Source organism: Capsella rubella, unplaced genomic scaffold (genome assembly GCF_000375325.1).
Source record: "Capsella rubella cultivar Monte Gargano unplaced genomic scaffold, Caprub1_0 scaffold_8, whole genome shotgun sequence".
Taxonomy (NCBI): domain Eukaryota; kingdom Viridiplantae; phylum Streptophyta; class Magnoliopsida; order Brassicales; family Brassicaceae; genus Capsella; species Capsella rubella.
Genome location: NW_006238916.1, coordinates 10,730,707 through 10,755,803, shown reverse-complemented (window position 1 = coordinate 10,755,803; position 25,097 = coordinate 10,730,707). Strand labels below are relative to the sequence as shown.

The following is a 25,097-nucleotide window of genomic DNA, read 5'->3' as shown; positions in this document are numbered from 1 at the left end:
GGGTCGTTGCTTGTCATGTGTGTCAGAAATAAGTTTCAAATAATTTTTATGTCCACAGTCATTATTTTCTTTCATAACTAGGTATAATTAATTAGACGGGCGTATTACGAAATTCTTATTCATACGAACTATATACGTAACACGCATATTCTATAAGTAGATACAAAAATAGGAGTATATATATAGAGAGATAGCTAGGTTGCTGTTCACAATGGCTAGTTGCAGGGCAATATATAATGCATGCCAAACCCTAGCTATAGCCTCGTGTGTATATATGCGTCACACCTATATATAATCATGTACACGTATATAACATATGCATCCATATGTGAGTATGTACTAAATTACTTATTAAGAAAGTGACGGTTACCAAAAACAAAAGAAAACAAAGTGAGCATGTCTATCTATATAAATTATATGTAAGGCAAATTAGTAGAGATAGCTAGCATTGTCCTCATATTTCCGTATTTGCTGACTTTTGAATCCAAACGATCAAAGTTCAAACTAAATAATCGCTGGTAGTCTTTAGTCGACGACACACAACTGATTTCAATAAGAGAGCTAATAAATGTAATATATGGATTTATATTCGTAAGCACATTCACATTCTTATTCACGTGTGTGAGCGAGAGGGATTCTATTTAGGTCAAAGCAATATAATGCAGAAATCGATCTCGATGCATGTAAAAGAATGCTATATATATATATATATAAATAATTCTCAACGTTTTATATACTTAAATTTTTTAGAGCATCTTTAATGGTGAGTTTTTAAGGTTAGTTTTTAAAATTGTTTAGTATTAAATTTAAACTTTTAATTGTTTATTAGATAAAAGATATTTCATAGGTTAAAGATTTCCTAAAATCCTATCAATAATAATGGTCTAATTATACCTCTTAATTACTGGTACATACTAGATTTGTTTCGAATTAAGTTCTATATATGTTTGTTTTCACTCATAGAGTCATAGTATATAAAATACAAAAAAAAAAAGTACAAACGCCTAGCTATCATAACCTTTATTTGCTTACATAAATGTGTACTTAGCTATAGGAACGTTCTCTAGTATGTCTTTATTTTACTGAACAATACATGTATATAAGGTTGATGATCTTGATACATGATATACATATATGAGTCGAGCCTCCTTATAGAACCTTGGTCAGAATATATATAATACCACCGCAAGAAAAAAAAAGATATATATGAAAAGGAAAAGAAGAAGAAGAAGAAGAAAAAGAGAGAAAGAGAAGAAGATGATCGATGGTGAGTATTGGGATTGGAGGGTCAGAGAAGGAAAGGGAAAGAAGAGAAGCAGTTAAGACAGCAACTGAATTGCAGTCAAGCACTGATCCCTATTGCTCTCTCTCTCTCTCTCTCTCTCTCACTCTCTCTTCTCCAAGTTGTGGGGTCGTTCCCATTTGTTAAAATTATTGGTTTTTCAAAACATAACTTATTTTCCTTTTTGGTGGTCCTTTTTTTTTGTTTTTTTTTTTGTATCTTTTCATAAATCATGTGTTTAGATATAGATGGGCACACACCTTGTCAAGAAAATTCAAAGATTTTGCCATTATACATACATTGTTTTTCTTTTTTTACCTTTTTCAACCAAAATTCTGTTCAATACCTACACCAAGCATCTCTTCGTATAAATATGAGTTGAAATTTATATTCTGATACTTCAAAAAGGCTATTATTGCACTTGTTCTTTCTTTGTTATCTAGTTGAAATTCATATCGACCTACATTTTCTTTCTCTTTTTAGTTCTTTAAGATAATGAGTATACCATAGCACTTTTTTTTTTACATCTACGATAACATTTTTGTTTTTTATCAAAGTGAAAATGCGAATAATTAAAAAAAAAACTTATGATACCATCTTTAGAATCTTTAAGTGGAAAGAGCTAATTTTATCTTAAATGGGATAATATATGCATGGTCCATATGATTATAAACTTCCTTTTCATCACCGGCATGCTTCAAAGTTAAGACATGAAGATAAAAAAAAAAAAAAAAAAACAGGTCCACTTTATTTCATTTTCAAATAATTCATTCACTTAGGCATGCAATTCTTTTTGTTTTCTCCTTTTTCTTTTTCAATTTTTTTTTTTCAGAGGTTATTATTTATGGTACATTTAAAAAATCCTATAAAAACTATATAGTATATATGCTTTCAAAGAAACCTTTTTTTTATCCTCATAATCTACAATACTTAATAAATATAAAGACGAGCAAACAAAAAGAAAGCTTTGTTACCAATTCTATAGTTTAAAAAAAAATATTGGTCTCCTTGAAAGGAATATTGCGATGCCTCGACATGGAGATCTTTTTGTGTATTACTCATAATATTTTTTTTTTTTTTTTTTTTGAATAAATCCCTCATCATTATGTAGAATTAGACATATAACTCAGAAGTTCTGATAGTTTTACTATATGGTAAAATGGAGATTGCGTGAGGTTCAGTTTCTCTTGATAATATGAATCATAATTTGTGGACGTCAATTAATCAAATCATAGCCTTACACATATATGATATGTAAACAATTCAAATTAGGGTGTATAATTGTTTGCATTTATCGTCTTTACTTGCTTTTTACAGGTTAAGGTGCTCTAATTAAAGAGTGAGATGTAGTGATGTATATTTTGTTTTGATATATTTGTAGAACGTGCAGCTGAGTTGAATGTTTAAGGGGTCCAAAGGGTAACATCAAGTGATAGTTTGTCAATGTTTAAGTATATGCAGTTGATCGAGTCATAAACTTACCCTTGTTAGTTATATAATCACATACGTAATTGCTCTTGAATATTATGGTATTTTGCGATGAGTAGCTCTGTGTTGTATTGTACGAATTAACTTAGCATACATGGGATCAATAAGACAACAACTGTCGTAGGAACACCGAACACCCTAGTCTACAATTTTTCACCTGTTACATAATTTGGTTAAATCCAAACCACTAATACATACCTAAAAATCTTATAAGTACAATTGGGCCTTCAAAAATAAAATAAAAAAAGATGTAACAAAAATAAGCCCCCGGCGAGGATCGAACTCGCGGCCTTTCGCTTACGAAGCGAACGCAATACCACTATGCTACGGAGGCATTTCGATGATGCTAATCTTCTCCTATAATTTATTTAATTCTACGTTTTCCAATATATTAAAGGAGGATGGATTATTCATTTAGCGACATCTTCATTGCAAAATTCACAACCAGATAAAGTCAAAAAGAAGAACCACAACAATTTTGATTCTTGACATGGGAGTTTCAAGTTTGGATGATTAGATCGGAGTTACTGGTCTCATGGTTAATAATTCCCATTTTTTTTCTTTTCTTTTTTCACTGCATTTTTACCAAAATCATAATTGTTTCTAGACACAACTGATCCTATTTTTTTTTATGTGGTGTTCTCTTTAACTTCAAGGTTGGGTGATTGGTTGAAGCAAATGACAGTCACAAAATGCTTTTTATCAACATTTTTGTTGTTTTCTCTCCTATTAAATGGTATGTTTTAGACTACCAAATTAAAAAAGAAAATTACATAAATTTATCTTCTAAAGTTTGAACAATGATAATTATGTTCAAAATTTTATATTGATAAAAGAGGTTTAATTTTAAAATCTCGCACAGCATATCAGAAAATCTTAGCATACCCAAATTCGGTTAAAATAGAAATAGAGAAAAAAACGGAAGGTGCGGTAGCTGAGCATTTACCGAGACTATTATGCATACAATCGTGAAAAGTGAAATTACACTTTACAGAATAAAATGTTGAGAACACTTTTTTTTTTTTTTTGCTTAATTGATTCTTTTGTTTAGTGGTAAATTTTGTTTTGATTAATGAACAACAATAAGATCCTTTCTTAGATATATGGATGGAAACGAAACTATAGTCTATAGTATTACTTATTATGTTTATAAACGTCTTTGATTTCTTTTATGAGGAGAATTAGTTAGCCGTATATAAATTTAAAATGTAGTTGAAACTTGCAACATTAACTACGACATATTGATCATCTAGATAACCTCAATGAGACTATGACAATGACTCTCTCTGCATTTATTAATTTTAAAAAAAAAAAAAAAAAAAAGAGAAACTGCACATATACTGGTTTAAAACGCAAAATGGAGGTGCGGGGAATCGAACCCCGTGCCTCTCGCATGCGAAGCGAGCGCTCTACCATATGAGCTACACCCCCGATTGTTATATCTGCGATGATAATTATTTATATATCTTTTTACTCTTAAAACGGGCTTCAATTGTTAAAGCCCCAAAATTAGGCCCATTAACGCATGATGTTCCTAAATCTTGAACTAGGGTTTTATTCTACTTCCCTTTCTCACACTCTCTCTCTGGTTACTAATTTTCTCTCACTAATATCAGAAAATGCCGCCGTCGTTACCGTCTCTGCAACTCCGGCGACTGCTCCTCCGCACTATCGGCTCCTCCTCCTCCTCCGCTAATATTCTCCAATCCCAGTCACGGCTCATTTCTTCCACACCATCTTTTTCTCCTCTACCGCCTTCCCGTCCCTCAATATTCTCAACATTTCCTTGTAGATTCTTCTCATCTGAAACAAATGCGGATTCAGAATCTTCAGATCCGAATCAGATTGCTCTCTCTTTCTCCAAGGAGCTCACTGGGAATCCAGAGGCGGAGTCTCACTCTATTTCTCAGAGATTCAATCTCAGCTTCTCCCACATCACGCCGAATCCGGATTTGATTCTTCAAACACTGAATCTGTCCCCTGAAGCTGGTCGCGCTGCTCTCGGGTTTAACGAGTGGTTGGATTCGAGCAATGGCTTCTCTCATACGGATGAGACAGTTTCGTATTTCGTCGATTACTTCGGTCGTCGGAAGGATTTCAAAGGAATGCTAGAGATCATCTCGAAATACAAAGGTATCTCCGGAGCTAAAACACTTGAGTCTGCGATTGATAGGCTGGTTCGAGCTGGTAGACCTAAGCAGGTCACTGATTTTTTCGAGAAAATGGAGAACGATTACGGGTTGAAACGTGACAAAGAGTCACTGACGTTGGTTGTGAAGAAGCTTTGTGAGAAAGGCCATGCGAGTATCGCGGAGAAGATGGTGAAGAACACTGCCAATGATATTTTTCCTGATGAAAATATTTGTGATCTGTTGATTAGTGGTTGGTGTACTGCTGAGAAACTTGATGAAGCAACTAGGTTAGCTGGTGAGATGTCTAGAGGAGGATTTGAGATAGGAACCAAAGCTTATAACATGATTCTTGATTGCGTTTGCAAGCTTTGTAGGAAGAAAGACCCGTTTAAGCTTCAACCTGAAGTAGAGAAGGTTTTGCTCGAAATGGAGTTCCGCGGTGTGCCCAGAAATACAGAGACTTTCAATGTGTTGATTAACAATCTTTGTAAAATAAGGAGAACCGAAGAAGCCATGACATTGTTTGGTAGGATGGGTGAATGGGGTTGTCAACCAGACGCTGAGACATACCTTGTTCTGATTAAGAGTTTATATCAAGCAGCTAGGATTGGTGAAGGAGATGAAATGATCGATAAGATGAAATCAGCTGGATACAGTGAGTCTTTGACTAAGAAAGAGTATTACGGTTTTTTGAAGATATTGTGTGGGATTGAGAGGCTTGAGCATGCCATGAGTGTGTTCAAGAACATGAAAGCGAATGGAATCAAACCTGGGATCAAAACTTATGATTTGTTGATGGGGAAAATGTGTGCGAATAACCAGCTAACTAGAGCTAATGGTTTGTACAAAGAAGCAGCTAAGAAAGGTATCGCTGTTAGCCCCAAGGAATACAGAGTCGATCCACGGTTTTTGAAAAAGAAGACCAAGGAAGTGGACAGCAATGTGAAGAAGAGAGAGACGTTACCTGAGAAAACCGCGAGGAAGAGGAGACGGCTCAAGCAGATCAACATGAGTTTTGTTAAGAAACCGCACAACAAGATGAGACGAAGAATGTGATGCTGATGATCTTCAACATCTGATAGAATTATTTAAAGATTATTATGGTCTGTGTTCTTTCCTTTTTTATGATTTTGTAAGGAGAATTCTTCTTTTTGCTTGGTCACGAGCAAATAGCTCCAATAATTTTGGTTTGCCTCAATGCATCGTTTACCCAGAGTTTATGCTTGGCTCAGGAATCGGGGATAGAATTAATTATTAAGTTTCTTTGTTAATTTAATGCTTATCTTGTTCAAACAATTTGAGTTTAGTTATACGGGACCAAGTAAGCATTGTTAAATAGTCCTATGATTTATTTAATGTAATACAAAATCCCGGGGATAAAGGCATATTAAAGTGGTACAACTGTAATGATGTGTAATTTTGTACCCTCTTGAGTCAAAGTCGTCGCCTTGATCTCTCTTCTCACAAAGTCTCTCCCTCTCTTCTTACAAACTCTCTCCCTCCCTCTCTTCAATTCTGAACTACAACAATGGAGTCTCTCTTCTCCGCTATGATTGTCCTGCTCTTGGTTTCCTTTTCTTGTTTGACTTATTCAGGTAAATCTCTGAATGAGAAGAAGATGAAGAAAATCTCTCTCCTGCAACACATTCACCTTCATTTGTCTTAAAAAACTTATATAGTCCAATGTGTTCTCTGATCTGCAGAAGCTCGCTCCAGCAACAACGGACACATCACAGTCAAATGGGATCTCATGAGCTGGACGCCTGATGGCTACGTTGTAAGTAGTTCTTCTTCTTCTTGTCTCACAATATCTTTGGTTCTGCTTTAACTTCAAGATTAAATCCATATCAGGCAGTGGTTACAGCCTACAATTACCAGAAACAACGTTCGGTTCCAGGATGGACAATGAGCTGGAGATGGACCCGGAAAGAAGTGATCTGGAGCATGATTGGTGCACAAACCACAGAGCAAGGAGATTGTTCCCAGTACAAAGGAAACATCCCACATTCCTGCATTCGTAAGCCAACAGTTGTCGATTTGCTTCCCGGAACTCCTTACAATCAGCAGATCGCTAATTGCTGCAAAAGCGGTGTCTTGAAACCCGGTTTAGAAAGTTCATTCCAGTTAGCCGTTGGTGCAGCTGGTACTTCAAAAAAAACTGCTCGGATGCCGGTAAACTTCATGTTCTCGGCACCTAAACAACAGTACATCTGTGGACCGACTAAGAACGTTCGATCAACCAAGTTTATAACTGCAGACGGCAGGAGAATAACTTCAGCCATGGGTAAGTATCTATATAGAAACAAATCTTGACAAGTCTGTGATTCTGATTTTGAAACTCACCTGCTTTATTTTTGTTCTTATGCAGCGACCTGGAACATTACTTGCGTTTTTCACAAGGCAATATGAATAACAGAACTCTTCAAAATAATATCTTATAAGCAAATCTGTCTCCAGAATTTCTATACTTTCGTAGTATCATGTATGCTTTAAGTTTTAAGAAAATAAAAACACTACTTTGATTCATTGGATTCTATTCTAGACGGATTCCTTCCAGAACCTAACTGATCTGTCTGTTCCACAAGTAACAAAGACGGGTTCCACCGGCGAGTGCTCAATCCACCGCGGTGTTCCGTTATGGTTTGAAGGCCACTTTGCCACTTTTTCTGCGGTTCTGGCATCCCATGTAACAACCTCATTGCTTGCTTCATCTATGGAGATTACAAACTCTTCAGTTTCGTTAAAGATTGCCTGCATAACACAACAATGAAGATCGTTTAGTAGTAGTCGGATCCAGTAAACATTTTCGTCTCAAAAGGTTTAGAGAATTGGTTACCTGAGACCTCAGTTTTATTCGCTTTGCTCCGAGATATTCCTTTACCATTCGACCAGAACCTATTTCCCATAACTTAACCGTACAATCCTTACCAGACGAGAGAACAAACCTAACAAAAGCCATATAATTAATCAATTGTTCTGCCAAGAACTATTGAGCAACAGTAGTGATGTGTAAGAGAAAATCGATTGAATCTTTTTCTTACCTTTGATCTCTAGAGAACACTGCGCTTGTCACCTCTGACTTTCCATGTGCACCGTTAATGGACCGTATACACTTTGCGCTGACCCCGTCATAGAGTCGAATAGCTCCATCCTTTGAGGCTGTAACATAGATGGATCCCGTGGAAGAATATCGCACCTGAATAAAACCAAGAATCTCACAGCCATGAATCCATGTTCATCACAAGAGATGAATATAGAATGCACAATGAAGATTGATCAGATAAGTACCTGATTAATGGCTCCATTTACTCCGTTATCTGGGGAATTTGGAGGAAGAAAACACTGATATGTGTTTACGTCGTACAGATGTGGAATTGGATGATCGGTTCCTGTAAAGGCCTAGTTTTCTTATTCACGATATACTGATCAGATCTTCATCTAGATCATTGTTTGAATTCAAAGAAAAAGACTTCACAAGATGGTCTCAGCAATATACAATCACCTGCAAGAAGAAACTCTCCTGATGGATGAAAGGATACAGAGCGCACATTATGGGTATCCTGCAAAATTAAGAATTAAGGATATGATCACATGCGATGTTTTTTTGCACCATGTAGCTAAGCAGAAACTGATAACAACCATGATCTCTACCTGAAAAACTTTGAATGCTCGTTTAGCTGTGGTTTTCGAGAAGTCGAAGAACCTATCAAAGTCATTAGAATAACACAAAAAGAGGTGAACACAAAATTTTCTTGTAATCACTGCGAGAATCTATTTAGGTAGAGAAAACGGAAACGGAAACGGAAATTAGATACTTTATACAGTTGTCTTTGGCACTGGATATTAGGATTGTGCTCCGAGGGTGGAAATCAAGATCGTTTATTGGCTACAAATGATAATCACAAGTATAAGAGATATTAAAAAATCTAAAAGAAAGTGGCAGAATTATGAAAAAGGGAAAGGCTTACTTCAGCATGATCATAAAAAGTCCGTATTAACGGTCGAGCTTGAGTATCTCCTGAAAGCATCTGTTTTACTTTTGGCACCTTAAAGAAACAACATAGAACAGCCACAGAACTATCAATTCTTGATGATGCTTAGTAATACAAGGTCGGTACAATGAAAAAGAAAAAAATTCAGTACCTCAAAGAGCTTAATTGATGTGTCTGCACCGCCAGTTGCAAAAAACATTCCATCAGGACTAAATCTTGCACACCTAACAACGCTCTATAAAATTCATAAGCTTATCAGCCAAACTAAAAAATCGCGAAGAAACATTAGTAAGGGTTAGTTCAAGTTGTATGACTTGTGTCTACTTAGACATATATAATATTTATATATATATATACCTTGTGCTCTGACAGGGTCTTGGATTCATGCTTTGGAATAGCCTTTGAAGAGCCTTTCAAATGAGTAACACTAGTAGGACATATTCCAAACATTTTTTAGATGATATGCTGTTATGATTTCATCTATTAAGAAACATAACTCATTGGGAAAAAACGAGACATCACCTGAAGTCGATAGAAGCTGTTCTAGGCGCAGTGATTGATCCATAAGAACAGGGTAACAAGACTGATGAAGAAAGACCTCTCAGTGTCCCATTGTTCTCCGCTGCAAGACCCTGTTCTCATCTCAGAACCAAAAATTCTTTCTGATTCTGGTCCAGAGAACCAAACATGTTCCAAAACACTCCAAAACTATAACACAGAGATTCTTCAGAAAGTGGAAGAAAGGCAAAAAAATCAATAACCTTTGCAACAAGCTCTAGAAGACGGTTTGGAGGAACTTCAATATTCAATGGTGTCATTGTCGCTGATGCAACCGCACTTGCCGCCTAAAAAGTTGATACCGAAATCAAAACTTTAACAATTTGACTGTATTGAAAAATCCAAACTTGAGCACTTAACTACTCTTCTTCCAAACACCTCATCCTTTTAAACACACATGATTTGAAATTCAAAAGAAATATATCTGACTGAATTTCAAAGTGTCACACTTTAACACCACAAGAAAAGACACAAAAAAAAAAAAAAAAATCCAAAAATAGATATTCTCAGAATCCCAATTTGAATAGCTGGTTATCACTTAGCACTCCTATACTCAAAGTAGCGTATATTGATGTACGCTGCATATGTGTATGTACAAGATATAAAATTAGAATCAGGGTATGATTAAGAATGATAGCAAAGACACACCTGTGAGAGATTGTGATGACGGAGATGAGCTACGATTAGAGCATTGAGCTGTCTAAATATATTCCCATCTTGCAGAGCCTGGTCCAAATCTCCACTGTTCACCATTTCTCAACACTTCGAAACCCTCAAAAACCTTCCCACACTAGTTCAATTCGAAACCAGAGTCGCCATCTCCGAGCATAAACTCTGTGAAAGTGTGCAAGTGTAAATCATCGTCTTCCTCCTACACTCACTTCAGAATAAGAATCAAAATGGGCCCAAATTTAAAACATGGGCTTAAATATAAACTTAGTGGGCCTTTAATATTATTTAGCGATCTGATCATGTGCATGACACGTGCGTAACGGTCGCAAACGCAAAGAATGAAAAATTTGAATTCGTACCTGAGCGGCGCTTACATTTTACATTTCCATAAGAGTATTAATTTGTTGCCTTTCTGGTTTTTCTTATTATAATTATCAACCTCTCAAAAAACAAAAAAGTGCCCCTTCTCTTTCTCTTTCTCTCTCTATCTTCAAAATTTGAAATCTCATAGCCTCAATGTTTGTCATTTCCTGAGAATTTTCTTCACGAAATTTTTTTACCCAGCTCTTACGTTTGAGGATTGGATCTACATTTTCGTGGTGTTTGATTGGGGTTTTTGCATTCGTCGGAGGTGGGAATTGTTTCTGGATTGAATCCGAACCCGAGGAATCTGGGTTTCTGTGGTTGAGCCGGCGGCGGAGATGGAGAGCACTGAGTGCGTTAGGGTTGCGGTCAATATACGGCCGCTGATTACGCCGGAGCTTCTGAACGGATGCACCGATTGCATTACCGTCCCCCCAAGAGAGCCACAAGTAATTCATTTTGAAGGGTTTTTTTTTTTAATTTCATTTTTCAGCGTTTAAAATTTCACACTCTTTTGTGAGATTCCTTCATTTCTGATAAGATTCGAATTTAGAATTTCTTCAGTTTGGGAAATCAAATATATGCGTGATTGAGAAATTATAAGGGTTTTCTGAAAGGGCTGTGAATAAAACGTTGAAAGGATTTTTCATGGATGATGAGATTTGAATTTATAAAGGACTGTTCATATGTAGAATTGATTCTTTGTAAGTTTATTATAATTGTAGTTGAAAGAACTCATTTTGTTGGCTTTTCTTCTGTATTGAACAGGTTCATATTGGCTCACATACTTTTACTTATGATTTCGTTTATGGAAATGCTGGCTACCCGTGTTCAGAGATTTATGATCATTGCGTTGCTCCACTTGTCGACGCGCTGTTCAAAGGATACAATGCAACTGTTCTTGCTTACGGCCAGGTTTGATTTTGTAAATTTTCTCAACTCTGCATTTCCTTTAAGCTATTTTTTTTTAAGTTTAACCGATCAGATTCTTTCTTTGTCTGTTTGTTGCTATTGAAGACTGGTTCAGGAAAAACCTACACCATGGGTACCAATTATAATGGAGATGGCACAAATGGTGGGATTATACCAAACGTTATGGAAGATATATTTAGAAGAGTGGAGACCACCAAAGATTCATCTGAACTATTGATACGAGTGTCTTTTATTGAGGTAAAACCCTCTTCGGAGCTTGTTTTTCGAGGTCTAATTTGTAAATTTCAGTACTGATACTTTACCTGTTGATGCAGATTTTCAAGGAAGAAGTTTTCGATTTGCTTGACTCAAATTCCTCGGCTCTCCAAAAAAATGACACTGGGGTTCAAGCAAAGCACATTGCCCTCTCAAGAGCTCCAATTCAAATCAGAGAAACTGCCAGTGGAGGAATAACATTGGCTGGCGTTACTGAGGCAGAAGTCAAGACGAAAGAGGAGATGGGCTCTTTTCTAGCACGCGGCTCTTTGTCCCGAGCTACTGGCAGCACAAACATGAATAGCCAATCAAGGTGAATTTGTTTATCTGAATTGCACTTAAATTTATTCCCGTTATCTTTATAACTACTTATATACTTGCTAGAACTAATGTGGCTGATCCATTAGTAGAAGTTATGAATGAATAAAGATAAAATTTCTTACATCAGATCTATAAAACCAGTATTAAGAAAGTATAAGCTTTTACTAGTATGCTAATGTAATCTTGCGTTGTTAGTCGGTCCCATGCAATCTTCACAATCACTTTGGAACAAAAGAAGATTTCCAGCGGTTCTTTCACAACAACTGAAGATGGTGGTGAAGACATCTTATGTGCAAAGCTCCATTTGGTTGATTTAGCAGGGTCAGAACGTGCAAAACGAACAGGAGCTGATGGGATGCGTTTGAAAGAAGGTTGTCTCATGTCTATCTTTGAGCTGTATATTATTCTTTTGGTTTCTTGAAAGAGACTATGGCTAAACCAGAAGTTTTATTTTCTGTATATTTACACAGGTATTCACATTAACAAAGGTCTACTAGCACTTGGAAATGTAATTAGTGCACTTGGAGATGAAAAAAAGAGAAAGGAAGGAGGTCATGTTCCTTACCGTGACAGCAAGTTAACTCGTTTGCTTCAGGTATTAAGTTTACTTATGTTTCTGTCAATTACACTACATGTCCTTGTATATATGTGGTTTTGAAGAAGAAGAAAAGCTAATGGTAATAATCTGTTATTCAGGATTCTCTTGGAGGCAATAGCAAAACTGTGATGATTGGTATGGGTTTCTCATCTATTAGGTTTTTAAATCATTTCATTTCTGATCAAGCATTAGACAGAAATGTTTTCATCCATCTTATTATATTTCGTAATTTATGATCTCTAAATGTTGCAGCTTGCGTAAGTCCAGCTGATACAAATGCTGAGGAAACTTTGAATACGCTCAAATATGCAAATCGTGCACGTAATATTCAAAACAAAGCAGTGGTACGCATATATTAGGTCTTGCTTTTAACTGTGAATTCTCAACAAAATAATTCATTTCTGGCCTAAACTTCTTGTAATTTCTTGCAATACTTAGATCAATCGAGACCCAGCAACCGCACAAATGCAAAGAATGCGGAGCCAAATTGAGCAGCTGCAGACAGAACTCTTGTTCTATCGGGGTGATAGTGGTGCCTTTGATGAGCTCCAGGTATTCAATCTGATCTAAGACAAACAGTAACGGTTTATGCTTGTCATATTTTCAATAATTAACTGATATAATCTTTGATTAGATTCTCAAGCATAAGATATCACTGCTTGAAGCAAGCAATCGTGAGCTACAAAACGAACTTCAAGAACGGAGAGTCGCTTCTGAGCATTTCTCAAAGCGTGCTTATGATGCTCAGGTTTTTCTTTTACACATTTTTGTAAAAAAATGGATCTAGCCCATATGACATGTAGCACCTAAACACTTTTTTCCCCATCCATTTAGGTTGAAAAGGACAAACTCATAATGATAATTGAATCTGTTCGCAATGGTAAATCCTTGGACGAGATTGAATACTGCCAAACTGAGGTGAGATGTCCTTTATGATTCCTTCATTGAAATTTACGACCAACTGGATTTTTTCGCTAAAGTGTCTAATTTTCCAGGATGTTGGTTTGGTGAAGAAGTATGTTTCCAAAATTCAAGAGCTAGAAGGAGAGCTGTTGCATATCAAAAGCTTGAAGAAATCAAGTAACTGCCAATTTTCAGATGATTCCTATGACGATGGGCCTCGTTCGAACAATGTCTTGTTTCCCTCATCTAATGAGTCGTCAGATTGTGAAGACAAAGTGATCGATGTGACGGGTTGGTACCACAACTAGTGGTTTAGCATTTCTTTTAGTGCCTTGCAGAAAGAAGCTTAGCCCTTAAATATTTAGATGCTAAAAACCACAATTTGTTTGTCACTTGCAGATTGTTAGCCTGAATTGTTTCCCTGGTTTAATATTCGAGATAATTATTTCTTTAATCTCTGTTTGAGTAGCTTTACTTTGTATGCAGATGAACTTGAATTTCAAGAAAAGGAGATTGAGCATTGTTCACTTCAAGAGAAGTTGGATATGGAGCTAAAGGAGCTAGATAAGAGACTTGAAGAAAAGGAGGTATATTTGCATTTTTGTAGTGTACTTCTTTTATTCTTTCCTCAGTTTCCGTACGATAGTATGAGTAAACTTTGATTTTCATGAAGGCTGAAATGAAGCGGTTTTCAAGTGGTGGTACATCTGTTCTCAAACAACATTATGAGAAAAAAGTTCATGATCTAGAACAGGAAAAAAGGGCACTACAGGTTGGTATAACGAGGTTTATATTGTAGTTTAGTGGAATTTATGAACCTAACTGATTAAATCAAATATTCATGCAGAGAGAAATTGAAGGTTTGAAACAGAACCTTGGTAGCATACCAAAAGGAGATGGTGCCCAGAAACTGAAGGAAGAGTATCTTCAGAAACTGAACACGCTTGAAACACAGGTAACTCCCGTTTTACATATTAGTTATATTTGTGTTTCACAGAAAATTTTCATAAGGCATTGTCTTTTGTTCCTTTAGGTTTCTGTTCTGAAGAAGAAACAAGATGCACAAACTCAGCTTTTGAAGCAAAAGCAGAAAAGTGATGATGTGGCAGGAAAATTGCAGGATGAAATACAAAGAATTAAATCCCAGAAGGTGTTTTTTTATTTTTTGTAGTGATCTTTATTCGGGCCTGTTCGTATATGTATTCATGCATGAGTGTCTTAAGTATGCTAATCTGATTTTATTCTACTTTTCAGGTGCAATTACAGCATAAGATTAAGCAGGAGTCAGAACAGTTCAGGGCTTGGAAGGCTTCGAGAGAGAAGGAAGTCATGCAGGTATATTTTACTAACTAACTGTTAAACGAATTAAGAATTTTTTTAAGTGATGACTCGAGGCTAACTTGATTTTATTGACTGATTAGTAATACTGATTCTTGTCAAGTTTCATTCTGTCATTAGTCACCTGTAGCCAAATATGACCAGTGCTTGTATATATTTGATTTGAGGATTCTCAAGACATTTTGACTTGGTTATTCAGAAAATTATTTTGGATTGTAACATCGATTTTTTCATGTATTAAACTTTACCAGCTCAAAAAAGAGGGAAGGAGAAATGAGTATGAGATGCACAAACTCATGGCCTTGAATCAAAAACAGAAGCTGGTGAGAACATTTTTATAAACTCCCGACCAATAATATTGATCCTTTCTATTATTATGGCTGCTCAAAGTCTGGTTTTATCAGGTTTTGCAAAGAAAGACAGAAGAGGCATCTCAGGTGACAAAAAGACTCAAAGAGCTTTTAGAACCTCGAAAGGGGTCTTCACGTGAAGTATTGAGTGAGGATTTTTTATATAACATGAATTACTATGATCTCCTTTGTTTGTATGTCTTATATAAGCTACTTACTGTATCCTATTATCTATACAGGTGGGGCAAGTGTTAATGGTCCTGGAACTCAGGTAACACCCACCAAATATTTTGAAACTGATGCTTTGCGTTTCTAGTTACTGACTAAAATTAGAGAGTTTAGTTATTGGTGATTGTTCTGGTTTACTTTGTAAATGCAACTTCTTTTTAACTTCAAAGTTTTTCCATTTGCAGGTACTGATGCAAGCAATTGAGCATGAGATTGAAGTCACTGTTCGGGTTCATGAAGTGCGTTCTGAATACGAGAGGCAAATGGAAGAGTATGTCTTTCATGATTCATCGCCTGGGAAGAAGTTTTTTGTGATTTCCTACTAAACTGTCATAAATAACACTGGCTATAATTCAGGAGAGCAAGAATGGCTAAGGAAGTTGCAAGGCTAAGAGAAGAAAACGATCTGCTCAAGAATGCCAAAATAAGGTGAGTGATCTGGACAAGACTAAAATTTAGCATAAACCAAGACCAATTCATGATGAAAAAGATATAGTAAACAATTTGTGTCTTCTCTGCCAAAGCAGCGTTCATGGTGACACCATGTCTCCTGGTGCAAGAAATTCAAGGATTTTTGCTCTGGAGAATATGCTTGCGACCTCTTCCAACACTCTCGTCTCCATGGCATCACAGTTATCTGAAGCAGAAGAGCGTGAACGTGTCTTTGGTGGAAGAGGGAGGTGGAACCAAGTTCGAACATTAGGTGATGCGAAGAGTATCATGAACTATCTGTTCAATCTGGCATCAACTGCGAGGTAACATTCCAATTAGTGACTGATGATTTTTAGTAATAAGGTACTTCCTGAAGGATCATCTTACATTCTTCTTTGTTTAACTGTGAAGGTGTCTAGCCCGAGATAAAGAGGCAGACTGCAGAGAAAAGGATGTCCTTATAAGAGACCTGAAAGAAAAAATAGTAAAGTTTAGCAGTTATGTTAGGTACATGGAGATCCAAAAATCAGACCTCGTGCATCAGGTGAAAGCACTGGTAAGTTGAAAACATCTTCTATCTTGTTTCATTATATAGTCAATTTCTTATCCTTCTAGCTTTAATTTAGCATATAAAACCATTGGCATTCCATATTACAGACCTCGGCGATGAAGAAATTGTCGGCAGAAAACAACCGAAACAACGAGCATAATTTGAAAAAGCAGGAAACCCGAAACTCGATTATCGTTCTTGAGGACATGGATACCTCAGATTCTGAAGAGTCAGACCATGAACGGGAAGATCTAGATATTGATGACGAATGGAAACCTGAACTTGAATCAGAGCGTGAATCAGAGCAGGAATCGGCTATAAAGTTGAATAGGAAACGAAACTTCAAAGTGGGAAGACGGCGCTCGAGTGTGGTCATGAGGCGTTCATATGAAGAGAACTCTGAAGCTCCTTCAGATGATGCAGTGAAATCCACATCATCATCTGACGTGTGTTGTTGCACTTGCAGTAAGAGCTCCTCGTGCAAGACAATGAAGTGTCAGTGCCGAGCTACAAAGGGATCTTGTGGTCCGTCATGTGGATGTTCTTCAGTGAAATGCTCCAACAGAAACGCAGATGGGAAGCAGAAAAATTCCATCTCGGAATCAGAAGCCTTGGAGAACGGGGAGAACTCGCAAGAATCTGATGAGAAACATAAAGACCAACAACAACAAGTCCTTGCTTCACGCGGAGCTATGCTGCTACAGAACGCTCTTGCTGACAAGCCAGGGGAGGAGACAAACGATGATGGAGGAACAAGAAGAAGAAGAAAACCTCTATCAGACATAGGAAACACGACGGTAAAACTAAAGAATTTTCGATATATTGATGATCAGTCCCTTTTATCTGTTTCGTGTAGTTAGGAAACAACAGCTTTCTGATTTTATGAAATTTGGTTTCAGGGAAAATCGAATGTGCCAAGACCAAGCCAAAGAAAGAAGTGGAAGAAGACTGTGCTTCAGCTTATTCCTGTAGGTCCGCCAGCAACACCAGCTTTACCTCAGGAAGAAGCTAATCCGGTAGATTTAGAGGTGGAAACAGCAACAAAGCCGGAAAACAGCGACTCAGGAGAGTCTATGAAACTGAAGCTACCGAGGGCAATGAGGTCAGCGTCTTCTAATGGCAGCAACTTGTTGAGAGAAAGAAACGCAGATCAAAGCGGCGGTGAATCAGTAGTCGGTAATGGTGGTTTAGTGCAGAACAATTCGGGTAGGGCAAGTGGAAGTAGAACTTCAGATGAAAAGGAGAACTACACCCGTCGGATCTAAAGAGGAAACAGAGACATCGCTTGAGATGCAAGAAAGATGGGTTTGAAAAATCTTTCCAAGGGTGCCTGTTTTTTTTTTTTTTTGGTGTGATGACATAACAAACATGATTTTTAGGGTTGTGAATTCAGATTCTGTTGTGAATCCTCTCAGACAGGTAAAATTGTTAAAATGTTTGAAGATCAATTAAGATTTGACTGTTCTTTGATCAACTTCATGTTCTTGGTAGTGTCGGCAATAGAAGAAAGTTAACTCTCCGCTTTACAAAAGTAAACACATAAAGTAACGTAATCAGCAACGATACAAGTAACCACAGCAATTAAATAATATTGGAATGGTAGTCTTAATTAATAATCGTCTTCACATATATTGACAACGATCGTTTACTAACCATCGAGGAACTAATTTCGAAATATAATTTTATGTTTACTTCGCGAGTTTTTTTTAGTTGAATAACTTTTACTAACTACTACAAATATAAAGTTGAAAAGGGAATTGTAATGGTTAACTATGTAAATTTAATTGATAATCGTCCAAAAATACTCCATCAATTTTGTTGGGACTAGAACCACTTGTCTTGTAAAATTGATATAATGCAATAGTTGTTACGACACTACTTCCAAATTATATAATAATTAAAAGATTAATTAACTTAATAAAGAGACTTTGTTTTTTTGGTCACCTAAGTAAAGAGACTCACCGACACATTTATATTTCGTAATTTCTCATGCCACAAAAAAAAAGAAAACAGAAAAAGGAGATTAGTTACAATTTTATGTAGTAACAACTTAGTTATCACAACACAAAATTACACAAGTATTGAAGTATATATATATATATTATGTTTTTATTATACGAACCAAATAAAAATTGAGAAAATGTGTCCACATATTCGTGTATCTATATATATATATATCTTCATTCCACCGACAGCCGAAAACACTGTCAATGACCCACGTTCCTCTTAAAGCTGTCGTCTTCGGTAATATCTTCCGGTATTAAACTAACTTCTTATCAAAATTACATAAATACCCCCTCTCTCATTCATAAACATAATAATCAACCTCTATTAGAGGTATAATAATATAAAAGTGTTAGTTTTCAAGAAATTTTAACAATTCATCGGAAAAAAAAATTACTTCCAACTTTATGAATTTGTTTTTAATAAATCAAATAAATTATCACCGAGGAAAAAGTTTCAACATCAAATGTCTCAGATTATGTTACTAATTTTAGTAAAACCTTAGAATGGGAAAAAAGAAAGAAAGAAAAAGAAATAGAAGAGGCAAAGAACTTAAATTTATTATAAAGTTAATCTTACTTAGTTAGCATAGAAAAGCAAGAGAATAATTAATGTGCTTATTAACAAGATGGTTAAGTTTCTTTAATCGGAAATCAAATAATTAAAGTCCATAATGGTCTAAGGGTAAAATGGTCAAATCATCAGACTCGCCTAAAAGTTTACTAAAACAGCCACTAGCCAGCCAGATCCCAAATTGCTCATTGCCTCTCTCGTTCGTATTTTATTTTCGCCACAGCTAAAACCAAAAAAAATCTTGTTGCTATATCTCTCTACAAGTCCACTCCTCCTTCAAGCAAAGCACCTTCCTCATCTTCTTCTTACTGTGAGATTGGATTTTAGATTTAGCCAGACCCATCTAAGGGGATCTGGAACAAGCCTAGTCTCTGGCTCTGCTCTGATCAACAGAGGATTCAAAATGGAGTCTTTCTTCTCCAGATCCACCTCCGTCGTCGCCAAATTGAGTTTCTTGGCCTTATGGATCGTGTTCTTGATTTCTTCATCTTCTTTTACTTGTACAGGTTACTTTCTTCTTATTCTCATTATCACACAGCTGTTCTGTTTTACTCGTCTCAAAGCTTCTTCAGCTTCCCCAATCTTGCTCTTTTTTTATTGAGCTTTCAAGTTCATTTGTTCTTGCATCTTGAGATCTTCAATTTCAACTGACTTGTTTGTTTGAATTGATAAAGAGATCTGATGAATCCTCTGCTTTACTTTTTGAGATAAAACATTATGAATTGCCTAATCATGATTTGCTTCTCTCATTCTTGTATAGATCTTTACTCAATTAATGAACATTAAAATGATTATGGTTTGTGTTTCAGATCCTCATATCAGCACCTTTTCAACTCCCATATTAGTGCTTTCCTATGTTTAATCAATTCTGCTTATATAAGCGGAAATAAAAAGAAACAGAGATTCAAGTTCTCTGATCCAAAAATAGAAACTTTCTGAAAAGTTCTATAAGTAGTAATTTTGATTGATACTAGTTGAGTTCGTTGGTCTAACTCTACAAAGCAATTTATTAATAATGTTGAGATTAAGCAATCACTGTGTTTGTGAGTAAAGGTGAATCAGGATAAACAAAGTTCTGACGACTTTTGGTAATTTATTTTGCAGAAGCATATGATGCGCTTGATCCAGAAGGGAACATTACAATGAAATGGGATGTCATGAGCTGGACTCCTGATGGCTATGTTGTAAGTTTAAGAACTATAACAAAAAGATTAGCCTTTTTAAAATCATTTTCAGCTAAACTGTTTTTGTGTTCTATCCAGGCTGTTGTTACAATGTTCAACTTCCAGAAATACAGACACATTCAGTCTCCGGGATGGACATTAGGTTGGAAATGGGCAAAGAAGGAAGTTATTTGGAGTATGGTTGGAGCACAAACAACCGAGCAAGGTAACTGAATGTTTCAAGTTCTAGCAACTTGTATTATGACTGCAAATTATCCGTAAATGATTTATCGATGTAATGTTTAACAGGTGATTGTTCAAAGTACAAAGGAAACATTCCACATTGTTGTAAGAAAGATCCAACAGTTGTAGATTTGCTCCCGGGGACTCCTTATAATCAGCAGATTGCAAATTGCTGCAAAGGCGGTGTCATGAACTCATGGGTTCAGGACCCTGCTACTGCAGCTAGCTCCTTCCAGATCAGTGTTGGCGCGGCTGGAACCACAAACAAAACCGTTCGGGTGCCAAGAAACTTCACTCTCATGGGACCTGGTCCAGGCTACACTTGTGGCCCAGCAAAGATTGTCAGACCAACTAAATTTGTCACAACGGACACACGCAGAACCACTCAAGCTATGAGTAAGAACTAAGAATGCTGCTGGAATTTTTAGAACCGTAATGTTTACATTATTTCTAATCTAACAGACGGGTCAAATTTGAATTACCGCAGTGACATGGAACATTACGTGCACATACTCGCAGTTCCTTGCTCAAAGAACTCCGACTTGCTGCGTCTCTTTATCGTCTTTCTACAATGAAACCATTGTTGGATGTCCAACTTGTGCTTGCGGATGCCAAAACAACAGAACAGAATCCGGTGCCTGCCTCGAGTAAGTTATTCAAATCAGTTTTCCTTTTCTTGTCTCTGTAGAATTGTTAATCATAAAGTCTCAAACTTTTAAATGATAATGGCAGCCCGGATACACCACACTTGGCCTCAGTTGTGTCACCGCCGACAAAGAAAGGAGTGATATTACCGCCACTAGTACAATGCACAAGACACATGTGCCCGATCCGTGTGCATTGGCACGTGAAGCAGAACTACAAAGAGTATTGGCGAGTGAAGATCACAATCACAAACTTCAACTATCGATTGAACTACACACAATGGAACCTCGTAGCTCAACACCCAAATCTGGACAACATCACTCAGATCTTCAGTTTCAATTACAAATCTCTCACTCCTTACGCCGGATTAAGTAAGCAGAGTCACACACACACACAAACAAAGAGAGAAAGCTCCTCTCTTCTCTTCTCTCTGTCTCCTTAACTCAAAAGACTTAACCTTTATTGAACTTGGTATTTGCAGACGATACAGCAATGTTATGGGGAGTGAAGTTCTACAATGATTTCTTATCAGAAGCAGGGCCGCTTGGGAATGTTCAATCAGAGATTTTGTTCCGTAAAGATCTGTCAACCTTCACTTTCGAAAAAGGTTGGGCTTTTCCTCGCAGGATTTACTTCAATGGAGACAATTGCGTCATGCCTCCTCCTGACTCTTACCCTTTTCTTCCCAACGGTGCTTTCCGGCCTAAATTCTCATTCATCGCCGCCGTGATCCTCCCTGTTCTTGTCTTCTTCTTCTTCTCCGCTTAATTCTCCGATTTACGGTTTTGCCACTGGTATAAACGTTTACTTTATGATTCTTTCGTTGTCCTATATAAATTATAAATCTTTCGATACAATTTTTTTTTGTTTCCTCAATATATATATAGTTTTCAACTTCGTTGGCTTTTTCTTTTTCATATTATATCTTTTGTGTTCGGTAATATTGTTTAATCTGTCCTTGTAGAAGAATAACGGAAAAAAGATCACCATCATGTAAGATATATTGTAAACTTTTATTTTTCCTAGTGTAAAATTTTATGTTACATTTACTGGCTTACTGTGATCTAAATCTGTAATACTTGAGGAAAATTTTAAGAAGATAAAACGTGTAAAACTGTATAAATAAACACACTCAAGAATGATTTCGCTATTTTAAAACGCATTGGATTGGCAAATTTTCAATTTATACATTATACCGTTAAAAAATATATATATATATAAATAATATTTGGGTCATGTACTAAAAAGTGGTTAGAAAAAATCAAAGGCCTGAGCACTTTGGGGACATCTTATGTAATAATCAAATACTTATTAATGGACTTCAACAAGGCCCAGTTTCTTCTTAAGAAGATACTCATTATTTTTACATTTGTTGTATTTTTTTGTTAGTCTTGTTTTGAGTCTTGACAAACTCTTTAATACATTCAATTAAATTTTTATTATTTACTAGAATGAAATATTATTCAATAATAAAAATATATTTGGGAAAGAATTATTTTGAGTTTAAAATCAAAAGAAAATATATATTGTATGAGCTGTGACTTTCAAAAAAAATAATTATTGGATTAGGAATCTGTTGGTATCAATACCAAAAAAGAAAGCACAAAATAAAATAAAATAAAAAAGGGAAATAGGAAGAGATAATGGGGGGACTCGTAAAATGGAACATTGATTTAGTTGTGTGGCAGAGAGAATCTCATCCAAAATGAGACAAAGCGAGAAGTTGCTTTAGAAAAGTTTGTGTGCGTTGTCGATTCCATATTTGCATCTAAACCCTAATATCACCAACCCCTCCATTTATATAAAAAGCAAAATAAAACTCAAATTAAAGTATGTGTGAGTGAAACTTCCATTATTCCCTTCTCTGTATAACGTATAGTCATGAAGTTATAATGTGTGTACATATCTCTATGTAGATGCATGATAAGCAGGTTAAAAGACAGTGAACGATCCTTATAGATCTTGATTAACATAACATTTGTTCTTCCTCGGAGATAAGAAATACAAAAAATTCGTGAAAGTAACAAAAGAGGGATACCACATTAAAATGTCAAGTAACTTGAACCAGTATTCAAACCATACCATCATAAGTGTGTCCATTCACTTAGTTTAAACATCCATGCATCTGAACAAAACGTTGAAAATAGGATGTGTGTTGATAAGGGAAGTCTATAAATAAAATTTTCTATTTCATATAAGCTTGCAGTACATAAGTTTGTGCTACATTTTGAATAGAAGAAAAAAATAAACTTAAAAATATGAATTACGATCTTACAAAATATATTTCAGAATTTGTATCATTTTTACATATCGATTGATGCTATATGTATAAATTTTTTCCTGGTTTAACGATATTTGTATCACTATAGCAAATTATGACTCTTTCTTAAAATTTTGATTTTAAATTATATCATAAAAAAAAAATTAATGCAAAACTTTTATTAACAACTACTCCGTACATAAGAAAATTATCTTTGATGTTGTTAGGGATTCCAGGAAAATTAACAACTTATTAATCCCTAACAACATAAATAAATGTCGTTGTCATATTAAAAGAAAGTTTCACACGGATAAATCCCCCCACAGGTTTTCTAGGATGACAAATCCAATAAGTACTTTTGTCTTTTTCCTATCAAAAGATGTATCAACACTGTAGATTTTTTATTCATAATCATCATCCCTGTCGAATGGTTTTATAAACTCAACGGGCTTATCAACTAACGTGTCATGTTTTGATTCCTCCTGATTAACTTCGATAAAAGGAAACTGGCCTTTTTCAGCAATATTAGAAAATAATGGCTTCTTTTGCTTGCTTATTGGTTGAGAGTTAGTTTTCTTCTTCTTTTTTTGTGTTCATTTTTTTTCCTATTCAAAATTAGATTAGATAGCATAACTCTTTCAAAGACGGTGAATTCTTTTTCCCAAGTTCGAATATTTCCAAGCGAAGAGAATACTTGATACTATTATAATTAGTAACTATATATAATTAATAGTACTAAATTAAAGATGTTAATTTGATATTTCTTACGGTAAAATCATTACCATGCACAAACTTGTGAGTTAAATAGAAGAAATTCAAGTTTCACCAAACGAAATATAGAACATTGTAATTTTGATGAAGGCCCTTATTATAAAATAAACTTCTCTTAATATTTTGTTTTCACGCCAAAATATTTTGGCATAGAGATACAATATATATTCACTTTTCAGTTTTCACCATACTATATGCGTACGAATGATCATGTACGAGTGTGGTCACACACATAAAAATAAAAAAGACAAGGCGTGATGTTAAAATGGTCCTAAGTTGACATATGTATGTATGTTCGTAAATTAAAAGCTTTTAACGATTGATATCTAAAATTTCAAATTTCACAAAAGGATGATTCGCTATAAATATTAATAATGGAAAATATGAGGTTTATGTCCACTATATATTGGTATATAAGGTTGACAAGACAACGTGCGATATAATATATGCGGTCTTTGAGATGTGGACTTCACATAAGGTATGAAGCAGAAATAAAGATCCAAAGTTTTGATCTAAGAGGCCAAACATTTATCGTACTAAAGAGAGAGCCAAATTTATGTTAATAACGATTCAGAGAAATTAAATACGTTTAGGTACTATCCATCCATTTACATGTTTAGGGCTCATCAACACCCAAATGTGGTCCATTTCTTTTTGTTCATGTGGTCCAATTTTGGTATATACTATATACTCTATATATAATACATTTTTCTTTGGACGAGTATTTCTCTATGCCATAATTTTGCTTACCAAGCACCCTTATATATATACATATATCTACATGTCTACATATTATATATATATATGATCGTATAGACTTTTTTTTTTTTTACAGCGATCGTATAGACTTATACTTTATTTTATTTTTTTACTTGAATAATATGTTTCTTTATTTTACTTATATATGTCACCAAGAATAACTTTCAATTCCTACCCAAAATTCTAGTGATGAAATCTTCTTATTAATAAATTAAATATTTTCTCAATAATTTTGCTTCTCAAGAGACGTACAATTGACAACTTTTTTTTGTTGTAGTTAAAAT

At 35.5% G+C, this 25,097-nt stretch overlaps 5 protein-coding genes and 2 non-coding genes across 9 annotated transcripts; 4 read left to right on the top strand and 3 right to left on the bottom strand.

Annotated features, from left to right (window-relative positions):
- Positions 1 to 3,032: 3,032 nt before the first annotated feature.
- On the bottom strand, positions 3,033 to 3,104 carry TRNAT-CGU. The gene has a single exon. It is a non-coding gene; the product is annotated as a tRNA-Thr (tRNA).
- Positions 3,105 to 4,128: 1,024 nt separating this feature from the next.
- TRNAA-CGC lies at positions 4,129 to 4,201 on the bottom strand. The gene has a single exon. It is a non-coding gene; the product is annotated as a tRNA-Ala (tRNA).
- Positions 4,202 to 4,346: 145 nt separating this feature from the next.
- On the top strand, positions 4,347 to 6,117 carry LOC17876280 (pentatricopeptide repeat-containing protein PNM1, mitochondrial). Its single transcript, XM_006282013.2, has one exon. It carries the CDS (start codon positions 4,390 to 4,392, stop codon positions 5,956 to 5,958), a length of 1,569 nt encoding a protein of 522 aa, XP_006282075.1. The 5' UTR covers positions 4,347 to 4,389; the 3' UTR covers positions 5,959 to 6,117.
- A 109-nt stretch (positions 6,118 to 6,226) lies between these two features.
- On the top strand, positions 6,227 to 7,428 carry LOC17875187 (COBRA-like protein 5). Its single transcript, XM_006281876.2, has 4 exons — positions 6,227 to 6,497; positions 6,606 to 6,679; positions 6,754 to 7,186; positions 7,271 to 7,428. The coding sequence occupies exons 1-4, from the start codon at positions 6,431 to 6,433 to the stop codon at positions 7,309 to 7,311; spliced, it is 615 nt and encodes a 204-aa protein (XP_006281938.1). The 5' UTR covers positions 6,227 to 6,430; the 3' UTR covers positions 7,312 to 7,428.
- On the bottom strand, positions 7,322 to 10,300 carry LOC17875988 (cleavage stimulation factor subunit 50). Its single transcript, XM_023780438.1, has 13 exons — positions 10,101 to 10,300; positions 9,656 to 9,739; positions 9,417 to 9,526; positions 9,252 to 9,321; positions 9,046 to 9,129; positions 8,871 to 8,948; positions 8,718 to 8,788; positions 8,554 to 8,605; positions 8,405 to 8,462; positions 8,191 to 8,291; positions 7,944 to 8,098; positions 7,739 to 7,847; positions 7,322 to 7,653 (listed from the first exon to the last, which is right to left on the bottom strand). The coding sequence occupies exons 1-13, from the start codon at positions 10,203 to 10,205 to the stop codon at positions 7,441 to 7,443; spliced, it is 1,290 nt and encodes a 429-aa protein (XP_023636206.1). The 5' UTR covers positions 10,206 to 10,300; the 3' UTR covers positions 7,322 to 7,440.
- Positions 10,301 to 10,594: 294 nt separating this feature from the next.
- Positions 10,595 to 17,869, top strand: LOC17877015 (kinesin-like protein KIN-4C). Of its 3 annotated transcripts, XM_023777768.1 has the most exons (27): positions 10,595 to 10,936; positions 11,256 to 11,402; positions 11,505 to 11,657; positions 11,735 to 11,988; positions 12,192 to 12,367; positions 12,467 to 12,591; positions 12,693 to 12,729; positions 12,847 to 12,938; positions 13,033 to 13,146; positions 13,229 to 13,342; positions 13,429 to 13,512; positions 13,590 to 13,788; positions 13,984 to 14,084; positions 14,171 to 14,269; positions 14,345 to 14,452; positions 14,531 to 14,647; positions 14,752 to 14,832; positions 15,087 to 15,158; positions 15,240 to 15,333; positions 15,425 to 15,456; positions 15,599 to 15,684; positions 15,771 to 15,842; positions 15,941 to 16,168; positions 16,257 to 16,401; positions 16,503 to 17,192; positions 17,295 to 17,497; positions 17,592 to 17,869. In XM_023777768.1, the coding sequence occupies exons 1-27, from the start codon at positions 10,826 to 10,828 to the stop codon at positions 17,704 to 17,706; spliced, it is 3,849 nt and encodes a 1,282-aa protein (XP_023633536.1). In that variant the 5' UTR covers positions 10,595 to 10,825; the 3' UTR covers positions 17,707 to 17,869. The 3 variants fall into 3 exon arrangements, with proteins under 3 accessions (XP_023633536.1, XP_023633535.1, XP_006279467.1); XM_023777767.1 differs by having other exon boundaries at positions 10,597 to 10,936; positions 15,938 to 16,168; positions 17,295 to 17,869; XM_006279405.2 differs by having other exon boundaries at positions 10,598 to 10,936; positions 17,295 to 17,869.
- Positions 17,870 to 19,168: 1,299 nt separating this feature from the next.
- LOC17876344 (protein COBRA) lies at positions 19,169 to 22,072 on the top strand. The gene is made up of 7 exons (XM_006280219.2): positions 19,169 to 19,478; positions 20,077 to 20,156; positions 20,235 to 20,361; positions 20,445 to 20,774; positions 20,866 to 21,025; positions 21,111 to 21,394; positions 21,505 to 22,072. The coding sequence occupies exons 1-7, from the start codon at positions 19,376 to 19,378 to the stop codon at positions 21,789 to 21,791; spliced, it is 1,371 nt and encodes a 456-aa protein (XP_006280281.2). The 5' UTR covers positions 19,169 to 19,375; the 3' UTR covers positions 21,792 to 22,072.
- The last annotated feature ends 3,025 nt before the right edge of the window (positions 22,073 to 25,097 follow it).

Bases quoted from the DNA above. Each gene is read 5' to 3' on its own strand.
- LOC17876280 (XM_006282013.2), top strand. From the start codon at position 4,390: ATGCCGCCGTCGTTACCGTCTCTGCAACTCCGGCGACTGCTCCTCCGC.
- LOC17875187 (XM_006281876.2), top strand. From the start codon at position 6,431: ATGGAGTCTCTCTTCTCCGCTATGATTGTCCTGCTCTTGGTTTCCTTT. The intron at 6,498-6,605 runs GTAAATCTCTGA...TCTGATCTGCAG, and splicing joins TTCTTGTTTGACTTATTCAG to AAGCTCGCTCCAGCAACAAC. The intron at 7,187-7,270 runs GTAAGTATCTAT...GTTCTTATGCAG, and splicing joins GAGAATAACTTCAGCCATGG to CGACCTGGAACATTACTTGC.
- LOC17875988 (XM_023780438.1), bottom strand. From the start codon at position 10,205: ATGGTGAACAGTGGAGATTTGGACCAGGCTCTGCAAGATGGGAATATA. The intron at 8,789-8,870 runs GTAAGCCTTTCC...TATCATTTGTAG, and splicing joins CTTTTTATGATCATGCTGAA to CCAATAAACGATCTTGATTT. The intron at 7,848-7,943 runs GTAAGAAAAAGA...GGCTTTTGTTAG, and splicing joins GTGTTCTCTAGAGATCAAAG to GTTTGTTCTCTCGTCTGGTA.
- LOC17877015 (XM_023777767.1), top strand. From the start codon at position 10,826: ATGGAGAGCACTGAGTGCGTTAGGGTTGCGGTCAATATACGGCCGCTG. The intron at 15,457-15,598 runs GTAACACCCACC...TTCCATTTGCAG, and splicing joins TTAATGGTCCTGGAACTCAG to GTACTGATGCAAGCAATTGA. The intron at 16,402-16,502 runs GTAAGTTGAAAA...TCCATATTACAG, and splicing joins TGCATCAGGTGAAAGCACTG to ACCTCGGCGATGAAGAAATT.
- LOC17876344 (XM_006280219.2), top strand. From the start codon at position 19,376: ATGGAGTCTTTCTTCTCCAGATCCACCTCCGTCGTCGCCAAATTGAGT. The intron at 19,479-20,076 runs GTTACTTTCTTC...TTTATTTTGCAG, and splicing joins ATCTTCTTTTACTTGTACAG to AAGCATATGATGCGCTTGAT. The intron at 21,026-21,110 runs GTAAGTTATTCA...TGATAATGGCAG, and splicing joins GAATCCGGTGCCTGCCTCGA to CCCGGATACACCACACTTGG.